Here is a 14,424-nt window from a genome sequence, read left to right on the forward strand (position 1 = left end):
TTGCTGCAGCCTGGTGACCAACATTTGGGGGTTTTTTGTGTCTTCCTGAGTTACCGGCTCAGCTCTGCAGCTTTGCTCACAAGGGGAAGCTAATGGAATTACAGTGAATGCTCCCTGCAGTGTTCCCTGGAGCAAGGTAGCAGTGAGTTGGGAAGCCAGAGCTAGAATACAGTTTACACCCAAGGACCAGAAGAAATGGAAGAGTAGTCTGGTAAGCTAGGCAGCAGGAGACCAGGGTAGCTGGGAAGATAAACTGCTAAAGCTAGCTATGTCCATCTTTCCTGACTCTTATGAGAAGGAGGATCTGAGCTGAGTCCTTTGGGCAGCATCCTGGGAATTAAGGCCCAGGGAGTGGAACTCTGCCACCTGGAGAACATCATAAAATCCTACCACTGACAATCATGAACAAATTTTACATTAATGAGTATGTTCAATTCTGAGCCAGAGCTGTCTGTGTATTGGTGGTGGTGGCAGGGATGGGGACAAGAGACTATTTTCCCTTAGAATAAAGTGATGTTGTTGCAGCTTTTAAGAGCTGTGGCTGCAGAATAAATGAGGCCTGATTGTAATTTTAGATAAAGTCACATTAAAATTCATTTGATGTACAAAAATGAAGTCCAAATTCAGAGGGCAGAATACATGGGGCACGTCTGTCATCTGAGAGTTTGCTGGTTGTCTCCATGGCCTTTTGAAATTGAGCAATTTGAAAAAAAAAAAAATTGGATTAACTCAGTGCTTTTCTACCTTTTCCATAATGAGACTGTTCTGGGCTGTTTCTACTCCTCTAGCCAGGACTACCTAATTCCTCCTATTTATCAAAATAAAAATGGCAGAGTGGTCACATCTCTCTAACACCTATTTGCAACCCCCTGGGAATTATGCAGATCTTTCTATGGGCTTTCTGAGAAAATTATTGACTTTTCAAATCTATCTTAATATAAGAATGAACAAAAGGAAACAGGGCAGGCAAGAAAAGTGAAGTAAGGAAGGAAAGTAGTTAGAGCACTCAGAAAATCTGCATCTTCATATCATGTTCAAACTGAATGACATACTTTTATGTTTACAAATCTATTTAACTTGGAATAGGTATGCATAGACTGCATCTGTCACCTTGAAACTTATGAAAAAATGTTACTGACACATAAACAAGAAAATAATGTAACAATTTTAGCAACTATGATGAGGTTATGTCCACCAAATTGGAATCACACTCACTATAGGTTTTTACATTGTATTCTCTGGGTTGCTGTTCATAAATAAATGTTTTGAAAAGTCCAGATACTAAAAAAGTCATATATACCCCTATTAGTTTCCTATACTCACTAAAACAGATTTTTTTCCTCTTTAGTCTGCAACATTGGCCATTATCAGATTTGCAAAACATTACAAAGACTGGACTATTAAAAGTAAAGCCTTTCTGATGGAACTACTGTGAAGTTAAGCCAATATTCTGGAAGAGAGGAAGGTGATCGGGAACAGTCAACATGGATTCACCATGGGCAAGTCATGCCTGACCAACCTGATTGTCTTCTATGAAGAGGTGACTGGCTCTGTGGATGTGGGGAAAGCGGTGGACGTGATATACCTTGACTTTAGCAAAGCTTTTGATACAGTCTCCCACAGTATTCTTATCAGCAAGTTAAAGAAGTATCGGTTGGATGAATGGACTATAAGTTGAATAGAAAGCTGGCTAGATCATCGGGCTTAACGGGTAGTGATCAATGGCTTGATGTCTAGCTGGCAGCTGGTCAGAAGCAGAGTGCCCCAAGGGTCAGTCCTGAGGCCGGTTTCGTTCAACATCTTCATTAATGATCTGGAGGATGGGGTAGATTGCACCCTCAGCAAGTTTGCAGATGACATTAAGCTAGGGGGAGTGGTAGATACCCTGGAAGGTAGGGATAGGATAAAGAGTGACCTAAACAAACTGAAGGATTGGGCCAAAAGAAATCTGATAAGGTTCAGCAAGGACAAGTGCAGAGTCCTGCACTTAGGACGGAAGAATTCCATGCACAGCTACAGACTGGGGACTGATGGGCTAGGCAGCAGTTCTGCAGAAAAGGACCTGGGGGTCACAGTGGATAAGAAGCTGGATATGAGTCAGCAGTGTGCCCTGGTTGCCAGGAAGGCCAACGGCATATTGGGCTGCATTAGTAGGAGCATTGCCAGCAGATTGCGGAAAGTGATTATTCCCCTCTATTTGGCATTGGTGAGGCCACATTTGGAGTATTGTGTCCAGTTTTGGGCCCCCACTACAAAAAGGGTGTGGAGAAGTTGGAGTGAGTCCAGCGGAGGGCAACAAAAATGATTAGGGGGCTGGAGCACAAGACTTTTGAGGAGAGACTGAGGGAACTAGGCTTGTTTAGTCTACAAAAGAGAAGAATGAGGGGGGATTTGATAGCAGCCTTTAACTACCTGAAAGGGGATTCCAGGGAGGATGGAGCTAGGCTATTCTCCATAGTAGTAGATGACAGAACAAGGAGCAATGGTCTCAAGTTGCACTGGGGGAGGTCTAGGTTGGATATTAGGAAAAACTGTTTCACTAGGAGGTGGTGGAATCTCCATCTTTAGCGGTTTTTGAACTGCAGCTTGATTGGCTGGGATGATTTAGCTGAGGTCAGTCCTGCTTTGAGCAGGGAGTTGGACTAGATACCTCCTGAGTTCCCTTCCAACTCTAATATTCTATGATTCTATCACAAATTTAGCAGCGATCCTTTAATTTTATTGTAATCATTTCCTTTTGGTTTATGAAGCTTCAAATGTTTCAAGGTCATGTTGCTTATCTGGAGTAGAGAAAGTAGAACTCACACTTCTCCTTTAATTACCTTTAATATCTCTATGAACAATCATATTACTGTGCAAATAGTAAACTCCCTCCAAAATCTGCCGTGTGTATTTTCGGGTCACATTCTCTGTGAGTGCTCCATATGCTTTTAACTGATCCTTAATGGAACCCTATGGCCAAAAAGAAAAAGTAGTAATTACTGTACTTTTAAGAATGATAGAATAATTTATTTTTTAACCATTATTAAAAAATAATTGGATTGTATAAAGTTTGTATCAGAAATTTAGAAATACAAGGCTCCACAACCTCTCTGATCAGCTTCATTCACATAAGCAGTTATATCTCCAGCAAAACAAAATGATTCAGCCTTTAACAGGAGCATAATGATACACAGACATGTTATCAGACAATGAGTTTTAAAAATACCAAATAACTGAAATGCTGCTGAGCTGCTGTACAGGTAATATAGTAGAGTATTTTCATTCTAAACATAATTTTTTTTTTTTAGAGTTTGCTAGTTACATGATGATGCTACGTTTGTCGCTGTATATGACACAGCCACTGACTCTGCCCAATCCATCTTAGACTCAGACAATGAATAGACACAAATGCACTGGACAACTCAGAGAACGGCATTTAAAAAAAAGCTATCTGATAATTTTATGTCTCAAAACACCAACAGGCAGAAACCTGGTATCAAAAGTCTCAGCCAGGAACTGATCTTTTTCTAAATATCTTAATATAATTTGGCTTGGCCATTTAAATTATGCAAATTAAATAGCTTAAAAGGAACAGTACCAAGATAAAACCCCAAAACTATACAGGTCTTTAAAAATGCATACTTTGATTTCCTGAGATCTGGAGGACAAAGTATCTGACAAGTCCCTAAAATGAGGCCCACATCTCCTCTAAAATCCTAATTTTTCTTCTGTGCAACCTTACAACAACAAACCAGAATGTTGCAATTCTTTATGAACACATACGGATGCATGAACCAACTGCATATATTACTATAATCAGTTCTGCTTGTTCCATTTGGTGAATAAGTGAAAATCTGCAATTTTCAGAGAGCAAAATATTTCAATAAAGGAGTACGCATAGAGAAGGGACAGTGTGACGTGCCACTGTGCCAACAAATGAAAAGACAAACAGGTAGTGTTATTAAAGAGTTTTTGCCCTCTCAATATCTTTGACTGGCTGACACAGTGACCTAGTAACAGTGCCCAATGCACTAAGAAAGAGACCTAAACCTTGAAACTCCAGCTTGATCTGTCTCTCCCCAAGCCAACAGGAGTCCTACATACAGCTTCTGAGAGACCACTCCCAGGCTTGCTAATTGGCTCTAGAGGGAGCTGCATACAGGTCTTGTTCTGTTAGGAGAATCTCTAGAACACAGTCAAACTGGACATGGATGCAAACTTAAAAAGTTAAAACTGAGAGACATGTTTAAAAGTTGTTAAAAAAAAGCTCACAAAACTGTCTTTTTAAAGAGATTTGTTGCAAGAAGTAAACAGCCAGAAGCACTCAATTACTGTACTCTCTAAACTGTTCTCATTCTAAATTAATAAGCAGTTAATATGGTAGGCAAAAGTGAAATCATGTTAACGCATTTGTGTCTTTGGTTAGCCATTTATTATAAGACATTGCTTTAATATCTGTGTGTGCTCCTGCATCATTTAAATGCTTGGCACATATTCTGTAGAGATGATTGCCTGCAATGATCTCTCTTACTTACCCCTGGCATGTATTCCATGAATATAGAAAGTGTTCTTTCTGAGGGATCCCTCAAGCAGCCATAATACTGAACAATTCTTTCATGCAGCAAGTTTTTCAACAGCTGAATCTCACATTCAAGTGCATTTACCTCCTGAAAAGAAAATATACAGTAAAGTTTACAATAGTTAAGAGATAAATAATCTAACAACTTTTAGATTTCTGTTAAAAAGACTGACTTTATGGGGAAGCTTTTGGGGAATCTAAATTAAGTGGAGGGTTTACTCTGCAGTTTGTGTAAAGTTTACACATTTTCTTGTTAGAAAACATCAGAGTTAGAATGTGGGAGAGCAGATCTACAGCATAATCTGAGAAATGTTTGACTTCTCTAAATTCTTCAGGGATATTTTCCAGTTATTTCATTCAATTATTTATTCTTTTGGATTTTAAGAATCATTCCCCATCTCATTTACTCAGAAACTAGAACGTTGGGTAATTTTATTTTAAAATGCAAATGAGTTCAAGAGCTGTACTATAATATTATGTTGCAAATTTGAGAATTTTTCATCCAGCTGAAAATTAAGTCTTTCTACAGGTATCAGTTGAGTTAGTTCTTAAAAGCTTATCTCAAGTTATACCAAATAAACAATACATTTATAAATCTAACAACTATATTTCACAATTACATATTTTACTTTTGTTTTTCCTCCCAACTATATTTTACTTTAATATTTATTTTATTTTACAGCATGGAAGTGGTTAAGGGTAGAAAAGCCATTTAGTCCCTGTTTGTAAAGTTTCCCTGTACACGTACTTTAAAAAATAGCTGTGATTTAGAATTTTAAAGCAATTCAGAGATTCAACGTGGAAGCCCTGAGTCAAAACTTGGTATTTATCCATTGCAGACCACTTGTGATGCTCCAAAATTAGAGGGAGAAAATTTTCTTGATATTGACATGGGTGTGTTTCAAGAAGTAATGGCAAGTGTAGGTATCCTCTGAAAAGTAACTGCTGCAAAAATGGCATCATAGGGTTCCATGTTTACTGTCTATCATTTCCAGAGCAAATTGGTTATTTTTACAATAATTTGTTTTTAAACCATCAGCACTAAAAACTACAGCTGCAAGTCAATCTTTGTTCTGTCTGGCTCCTACACCATCACCAGTAATAGAGTCTACAATTGCAAGTCAGTCAGTTCTGCAGATGCATGCGCCAGAATGGAATCCAGCCCACTCTCTGCGTACCTGCACTGACTATGGAATCCTAATGAGTGAAAAGAAGAATTTATTTTTGTCAGTAAAATTGGCAGCTACAATTTGGAATACTAACAAGGAGCAGATCTGGGCAGTACCATTTTTACATTGTCTCTTTTCTGACTATAACTGTATTTAGAGAAGGACATGTTCAGATTAGACATCTGGAAATAAAAACTCTAAAACAATGCTCTTAGGGGGAGCAATATAGGGGATCAATTATAGTAGATTCACTGGCATTGGACTTTACCTATATCATCAATTTGTACACAACTGAAGTCATGTCCACTTAACAGTATTCTTTAAAACAACATTCTTTATTGGTCTCATTATAAAATAAAGCTAATGTATACTATTTCCTATATTTTTCACTTTACTACTTAAAGTAAAATATCTGCAGAATGTACCTTCCATGTTAGATCGTTTAGCTTTATAGCCTCAGGACCTGTTGAATCTGATGATGCTACATGTCAGTTTCATAGAGATATATCTGAAGATGAAATAATTTGTCTGGCTGGTGAGTCTTGCCTACATGCTCAGGGCTTAGCTGATTGCTATATTTGGGGTCAGGAAGGAATTTTCCCCCAGGGCAGATTGGCAGAGGCCCTGGGGTTTTTTTGCCTTCCTCTGCAGCATGAGGCACAGGTTACTTGCTGGTGGATTGTCTTGTGGATTCCCTGTACCTTGAAGTCTTTAAACCATGATTTGAGGACTTTAATAACTCAGTCATAGGTTAGGTATCTATTACAGGAGTGGGTGGGTAAGGTTCAGTGACCTGCATTGTGCAGGTCAGATTAGATGATCATAATGGTCCCTTCTGACCTTAAAGTCTATGACTCTATAACACCAGAATCATTTAACTGAGTTATCTTCACAAATATTTTAATTGAACAGGATGTCTTTTTATCATACAAACTCATTGAAGTACATGTCCTCATAAACATTAATAACATTAAGAGAAATCATACAGAAAACCACTCTTACAGTAATCCCTTTACAAATATTTCTTTCAGGGTCTCTTACCTTGCTGGTCTCTGGACTATCAGGGTCAAACTGAACTTGTTTAACAGCCAATTCTCTTCCAGTGTCAGCGTCATAACACAGATACACTCTGCCAAAAGCACCCTGACCCAGCAGCTTGCCAAGTCTCCAGTTAGTTGGAGCTCGTGGTGCTGAAAATATAAGTATGTTTTGTTTTTCAAATGAGATTGTTATTCAGTTCAAGAAAAACTGGAACACAAACAAAACGTTTGAAAAAAGACTGTTTTTTTAATTAAAATAGCTCCATGTAAAAAGCACAGATTTATAAAATTTTCCCTAAATGGAAAATGTGATCTTGTCAGCTATCTAATAATCTATATTTTATCCATAAAAATACATCCAAACACATAAATACAAGATATGACATCTGAGGTACTTACCAAGAGCTAATCTGAAAAGGAAACTAAAATACCTTTGATCACCTAAGTATTTTAAGAGTACCCTTTAAAAACCAAGTCATGATCTACAGCAACTACGAAGTGTACTGATTACATAGCCAGTATAAAGCTAAGTACATTCACCTATCAAATAAATAACTCATACACCCAACTACCATACTAATTAAGTTCCCTATTTTTTTTTTTTTTTTTTTTTTTTAAAAAGGACCTTTACCAGCAAGAGTAAATGAAGTTAGTATTTGACTGGTAAGCATCTTACTACTTCAGGTGCAGACGTACCCTAATATTATTAATGTTAAGAAAATCTGTAGTGATTTGTTATAATATAATGTAAATTATAATTGTAATGTAATACTGCAATAATATTATGGCATGGATTATGATATCCTTTAATAACATGTATTGTAGTAATTTTGTCAGTTCTGATAAAGTATTTTTTTATTTTTCTTTGAAGACCATAATGTGCCTTAATAACTTACAGCGGCTAGGCGGGCTGATGTCCATTACTGACAGGGTAGGATTGTCAATGTCACTTCCCCTTCTTCTCATTCGATTATCTTCATACTCAGGAGTAAAGGTGCTGCTCCCACTGCTTGTACTTAGTGAATGATCGGTGGGGCTGAAACTGACTGGAGACCGGAAGCTGTTCCCCTGGGTCCTTCTCGCCCTTGGAAAGGTTTTACGACCTACAATGATGCACAAAGACTACCTATAATACTGTACCATGAAGAAAAAGTACTAAGTGATATGTGTGTATGTATACTGCATGAAATGCAGACTGAAAACATAATACAGTTCAAATCTTGCAGAGAATAGATTGAATGGTAAAGAAAGTTAATGGTTTAGCCTGCTGAGAGGGAAAGAGTATGCAGAATGCCTACATGCAGGGATCAGACAAACTAGCTTAATGATTTAGTCCATGACTGGCTGGTTGGGAGCAGTGCATAAGTAACATCTGCAATTCCTACGAACAGAGTTTCATAATTAAGTGACTCTTTACTGGTGGTTTGAAGAAAATGGAGACAAGTTCCAAAGGGACTGCTCACTGCTCACTGCTGTGAGAGGCTATCTTTAGTTCTGAAAAAAACCGACCAAAGATTCAGTAGAGTTCTAATGATCCATCTAGTCAGGTATCCTCACACAGAGGGTGTTTAATAAGTTCAGATGAAGATGGAAGTCAGTCCATAATGGACACATCATCAATTATCTGCCTGTAGGAGGTTTCTTCCTAGCTCCCATCAGTTAGTGGTTACATACCCTGAAACATAAAGATTCCCCTCTCCGCCTTTTTTCTCTTCTATCTAATGTAACATATTAACAAAATGTCTAATCTTGTTTTGAAATACAATACCTTCCAGCAATTAGTTCCACTGGTTAATTATTCATTAAGTAAACAATTATTTATTTTATCAATCTAAATTTACTGCTTATCAATTTCGTGACATATCCCGCTCCTCTTTTATTACGAGAATCAGTAAACAAGAGCAATAAGGTACCTACTCTATGCCATTCCTTATTTTACATAACAGACTGAGTAACAGCAAAGCTTATTTGGGGTAGTAAAGGATTACAGTGACTCATGGCATTCAAAATGTGCTCTGTACAGTTTATGCATAGGCTTTTGGCAGAGAAGATTTTCATATACAGCTGCTCCCATGATTCCCTAATTCTCTAATCTATATCTTCACAGGAGCTGGTATAGCTCAGCATCTCTGAAAATCAGGCTATTTTAATTTAGGAGCCTAAACGCAGATTTGTAGTTAACCGTAAGCACTCAGATTAAGCGTGCTTTATATTTATTTCTGAGAGAACACTTGTTTGCTTCTCATTTCTTTTCACATTTTCTAGTTATATTGTAAAATCTTTCAACTTAATTTTTGAAAAAAGAATAAACATTGAAAACGTTGCACTGTCCCACACTCACCATCATTGTAATCTTGGTGATGATATGAAATATGATACCTTCGGGGATAAGTCCCACCTTTTCCAAATTTCTCAAATATTGGGCTATCATAGTCTGTGGGGGGAACAAAATAAAGTATTACTATACATTGCAGAATTCAAAATATGAGGACAATTTATAAGACAAATCAAATTTTAAATCAGTCTTACACCACAAGTTTAAAAAAGCAACCCTACACTTAACCCTTAAGTGGAGTGTGTTATAAAGAGACCTAACAAGTCTCTAAACTGGAATGCTGTGCATATAAAGATCAGTAAATTAACATTCAGGCTACAAATCATGTTGTTATAGTCCCTATAAATGATAAAACAATAAAGCAATAAAAATAAATTTAACTGAATATCATATTCACTCAAACGTGCTACCATCTGTTCTAAGCAGACACAACATTACAATAACTGTACAACAGAAAGTTGTGTCAATTTATTTTTTCCTTCAATTGGCAAGTAAGCTTTTTATATTAAAAAACTTACTTAGTTAACGATCTGGAGTGGCAGCATTATTTATGTGAGAATTTTCTGCATGAAATGTTAAAACCAATCTCCTGTTTACGCTGAATGGAGAAAAGATTCATGGCACTTTCTGTAAAAGTATATATAAAACATCTAGAGGCTTCATGTGTATGGAAACACTATGCATGTTTGTTTACTTATCATTCAATATATAAAAAGGGTTAGTTGCAGTATCTATGGCTAAAATTGCCCCTCCATCACTGATGTATCCAGTGTTTGCCACCCACTACCCCGAAGGTCACTGCATGATTCCTATCATAAGCAGGGCTGGTTGCACCACCTATTATTAATGTCATCCAACAGTTTTTCAGTTTCTTATACCTCGGCAAACTTTAACCATTTGGGTTGACATTTTCTATGCTGAGTGTCTGATTCAGGCTCAGTTTGTCTGGACAATTTCATCCAAAAGGGTTCAGATATTTCTGAGAAGCAAACTAGGAGAAAATATATGGTTTTGCCCATGTTAAAAAATTCTGGTGACTTTGTCTTTGAAATGCTCTAGCCCCTGCATGCTTTGGAGTAAGAACCTGAAATTTGGCCGGGGGTGGGAGTGGCCTTTATCTCAAGGATGTGCTTTTTGCGATACTGGTGAAAAACCACCCAAATTTGGTTAAGTTATAAGCCTTTTTCACATACTCAGTTGAGACTTGCTAGAGTTTTGTAGCTAAAATCTCTGAAGGTTTCATCCTTACTGAGCATGCTCCAGCCTCTCAGAGCACCTAGCACTGACCAGACTGTGCATGCATCATCCCCACAGAGTGGAGACTGAGTATGCTCCAACCCAGAGCTACAAGGGCTTGGAAGGAATTTTCTTGTACTGGCTGCTCTAGGCTGGGTACCAAATCTGAGAGCAGGTACATGGTCTCTCCTGTGCGATCAATAATGCTCTCACTGGCACTCAGGCAGTGTGGAAGAGTAGGCTGTCTGATATGAATGCAGAGGAGACAAAAATCAGAGCACGAGGAAGAGACAGCAGTAGATTGGGACAAGTAGCCTGGAGAGACTGGAATTGGAAGGTGGAGAGAGCAACTGTGACTGGGAGTTGAGGAGGAGGAGACAGAGACTGGGAATTGGGAGCTATGTCAGAACTGGTGAGGGAAATGGGGGAGGGGCAGAAGAGGGAGGGAATGGGAGCCAGCTGTCCGAGTAGGGAACACTGATATTATACAAGGAGCTGGACAGGAGAACATGGGACATGAAGCCAAGGAGAAGGTGGGAGTGAAGAGGGGAGTCTGAGATTGGATGAGGAATCCTGGGACAGAGACTGGGAGCCAGTGGTGGGGTAGGAGAAAGAGACTGGATGAGGAGCCAAGGGAGGACAACAATGGAGGCTGGCTGGGCATTAAGAATGGGCCAAGGAGCTAGGGCAGGAAGGGAGGAACTGGAGCTGACTGAACAAGGAGACTGGGAGTGGGATGAGAAGCCAGGGGTGGGGAAGATTAGCACACAGACACATTGGAGGGAATGGAGCAGAAGGATCAAACTTTGGGGAAGCAGGTCCAATAGAGGACATTCCCCTCCAGAGCCTGGAATGGAACCCAAGATTCCTGAGTCTCACCATTTCTGCTGTTAGCATATATCTATTAGACCCACTGGCAAAGTAGGTGTCTCATCTCTCCTTAGTGCTCTTCTCCATAGCAGATGACAACCTAAAACTGCTATCATTTACTCTATTATCTCAAGTGGCAGAAGCCTCTGTGATAGATTTAAAGATTCAATATGATGCCACCTCATGGAATTTGTTTTTGTATGTAATTTCCTAGTTTTTAAAAAAAAAAAAAACATGCTGAAAAAAATCTTAAAAGAAAATTTTTCAGATCGTAAAGTCAAGCAAACAAAAGTTAGGAAATGCCAGAATTAAGGTTGCCTATGCCACCTTAATTAACGCCTGTTATGTGTATGCATTATGACAGTCTTTAATTAATGATCACATACTGTTTTTTCAGAGGACGCCTGCCTCATTCAGTACTTGGATGGACCTACTCTGGGGATGAATCAAGAATGTGTAGTGAAGCAGGCTGCTGGCTGTAGGACTACTGCCTCTTTTGTTGCAGAAATTGGAAGATTGATAGTGAATGACGCAGGAAATTGCAGGAAGAGAAAGGAAGATCCCATGGTTAAGAAAGTTCAAAGCTGCCCCAGAAAATTTAATTATATCATTGTCTCTGCCACACAGCTCCTGTGTGATGCTAAGCAAGTTACTTAAACCAAATTTTTCACAGGTAGCCAGTAACTGTGTGCTCTTCATTTTTCAGGTGTCTGATCTGTGAAGTTCTGAACACTCACAACAGCATTTGAAGTAAACTGGAGTTGTGCTTTAATATACAAAGTACTATATAATGCTAAGTACTCTGACAAATCAGGTCCTACGCCTCTCAAATTAGGTACCTTAATGAATACTTCTGACCTTAATCTATCCGTGCCTTAGCTCCCCATGTGTAAAATAGGGATAATACAACCCCATCAACTCATAGTTTTGTGAAGATAAGTTATTGATGTTTGTGGAGCACTAGGATACTACTGTGAGTGCCAATGAAAAGCCTATGACAAAATTAATCATTCTGTCTTCATACAAGGGTTTGAATAGTTTACACTAAATAAGGTCTAGGGCCATACACTGAACAAAGGATAAAACAAAATATTGAGTACCCTCTGTTCTGTGCACTGAATGAGGCATGGGTCCTGTGGAAAAAATACTGAAAGAAAGGCTTAGAGAGATTGAATAAACCACCCAAGGTTACACAGCAATTCTCTGAAAAACCAGGACTATGGTCCAGGTCTGAGTTCCAGTCCTGTGCCACCGGACAAAAGTTGTCTCTTTTGCTTTTGGATGAGAGGCAAAAATTATATTATCCTGTGACCCAGGAATCTCTTGGGGCCAATTGGCAGAGGGCACAGAGGGTTTTACAGGGTTAGCTGCATAATAGTTCACCAAAGAATGGTATGTGAGGTCTCTACTGAGAGCCAGTAGCCCACTGGTCATCATAACCACTGCAAAATGTCTATATGGATAATATTTAAGGAGTTATGTATCTATACTGAAAATCATGTTCTTAAGGTCTTGTAATTAAGGCAGGTCACCAGAAAGTGACACACCTCAGAAATGTTCCTTTCAGGTAGGCAGTAACACACACTTAACTCCCTGTCTGGACATTTGTGTGTTGTATTCCTGAGATGTATGCCTATATCAACAGTTCTCAAATGTAGCTACCAGGGGGTTTCTGGGTGGCCACGAGGCAGCTGAGGAGGGAGGGGAAAGGATCCACCCGGCCCAGCCAGGTTTCACCTGATCACAAGCCGAGACTTGTTTTGAGCAGCCCCCGCAGGGTGAATAACCCCCGGCCCTTGGCTCCCAGAAGCACCTTCCACCACCGGACTGCAGTGACAAGGTAAGTGCCCCCTCGTCCCCCCGGTGTGTCTGCCTCGGGGTCCGCACCCCTCCCTGCCAGCCACTGGCTGTCCGCCAGTGCCTGGGGTCCCAACTCCCCCACCCTCCCCATTTTCTCCCTGCCAGCCACTCGATTGCCTCGAGGGTCTGACTCCTTATATTCATCCACTCACCCCCTGGCCGGCCATGCCAATGCCTCTGGGTCCCGACTTCCACCTTCTTCCCTCCCTGTCTTTCCGACATCCATCCCCCTTTCCTCCCTCCATGCCTGCCAACCGCTCGATTGCCTCCAGGGTCCTTGTATTCATCCACTCATCCCCCCCTCCCTGCAACCGTGGAAGTGACTCCAGCAGCGCCTCCCTAAGCTGCAGTTCTTCTCTCCCCCCCCCCGTCCAAAGCAGCCCCCTTCCTGCCTCCTGCCAGGTGGCTCAGGGCAGTTGCTGCACATGTAGCCAGACTGGCTGCTCTGCAGGGAAGAACAAGTAACTCCCTCCAGCCGCCTGGCAGGAGCCGCAGTTCTTCATGCGCCCCACACACCTTTCTCAGCTGAAAGGTGAGTGGGGCAAGTGAGGCAGCCTGTCCATTCAAAGAGCTCCTTAACTTTTGATGCATCAATTGTCTGGGTCAGAATATTAGCAAAACCCAGTACTTCTTATTTGGACATGTCTATGTGCACATTTATTTGATTTTCCTAATGATAACTGAGTATATTAGGAAAAATTGTCAATGCGGCCACCAGCAAGAGTTGGTGACCGCACTCTGAGGCCACCAAAAAAATTGTTGTGAGAACACTGCCCTATATGCATACTGAGCCACTGCCAGTTAAGAGATTGCAAAATCTACAAGAGAAGAAATCTACTAGAAGGAACAAACAGCAGGGGGATATTCTGTTTATGAATAAAGACAAAGGATTGGTCCTGGGAGTCCAAAGGAACACACTGAATTCTTCACCTAGAAGGCAAACTGATAGCATGCTTATCTCATGAAAGGAGGGGCACAGACAGCCTGGCTGTAAAGCTCTGCAAAGATTCTGGGTGAGCAGATACTCTCATGTCTTGTAGAGTATCTTGTTAATTAAGTCTAGGCTCTACAATGTGTGTTACAATTTTATTTTTTATGTAATCATTTGTTTCCAATACTTTCTACTTGCTACTACTGACTCTCTATGCTTTATTAAATAAACTCATATTTGATTTCATGATCAACAGATCTAAGTTCTGTGTGTTAAGGACAGCAGTGATCTAAGGTGAAACTAAGCTGGGTGTTTTGATTCCTTAGAAGCAGCGAATCTGTGACTACTGAATGTCCACCTGATCAAGGGATGGACACTCCAGGGAGACCCTCAGAGAGAGTTGGGGTGTGCCAATCACTGAC

At 40.0% G+C, this 14,424-nt stretch overlaps 1 protein-coding gene across 1 annotated transcript in view; it reads right to left on the reverse strand.

Moving 5' to 3' along the window:
- Positions 1-14,424, reverse strand: part of MAP3K2 (mitogen-activated protein kinase kinase kinase 2) — a 93,605-nt gene that overhangs the window by 2,665 nt on the left and 76,516 nt on the right. Inside the window, exons 11-15 of the mRNA XM_067570055.1 lie at positions 9,112-9,204; positions 7,667-7,873; positions 6,772-6,920; positions 4,518-4,649; positions 2,823-2,952 (exon numbers count right to left, since the gene is read on the reverse strand). Coding sequence (XP_067426156.1) covers positions 2,823-2,952; positions 4,518-4,649; positions 6,772-6,920; positions 7,667-7,873; positions 9,112-9,204 — 711 coding nt within the window. The remainder of the gene's footprint in view (positions 1-2,822; positions 2,953-4,517; positions 4,650-6,771; positions 6,921-7,666; positions 7,874-9,111; positions 9,205-14,424) is intronic.

Source organism: Emydura macquarii, unplaced genomic scaffold, assembly GCF_026122565.2.
Source record: "Emydura macquarii macquarii isolate MOO-44397 ecotype Brisbane River unplaced genomic scaffold, CSIRO-AGI_Emac_v2 contig_2988, whole genome shotgun sequence".
Taxonomy (NCBI): Eukaryota; Metazoa; Chordata; order Testudines; family Chelidae; genus Emydura; species Emydura macquarii.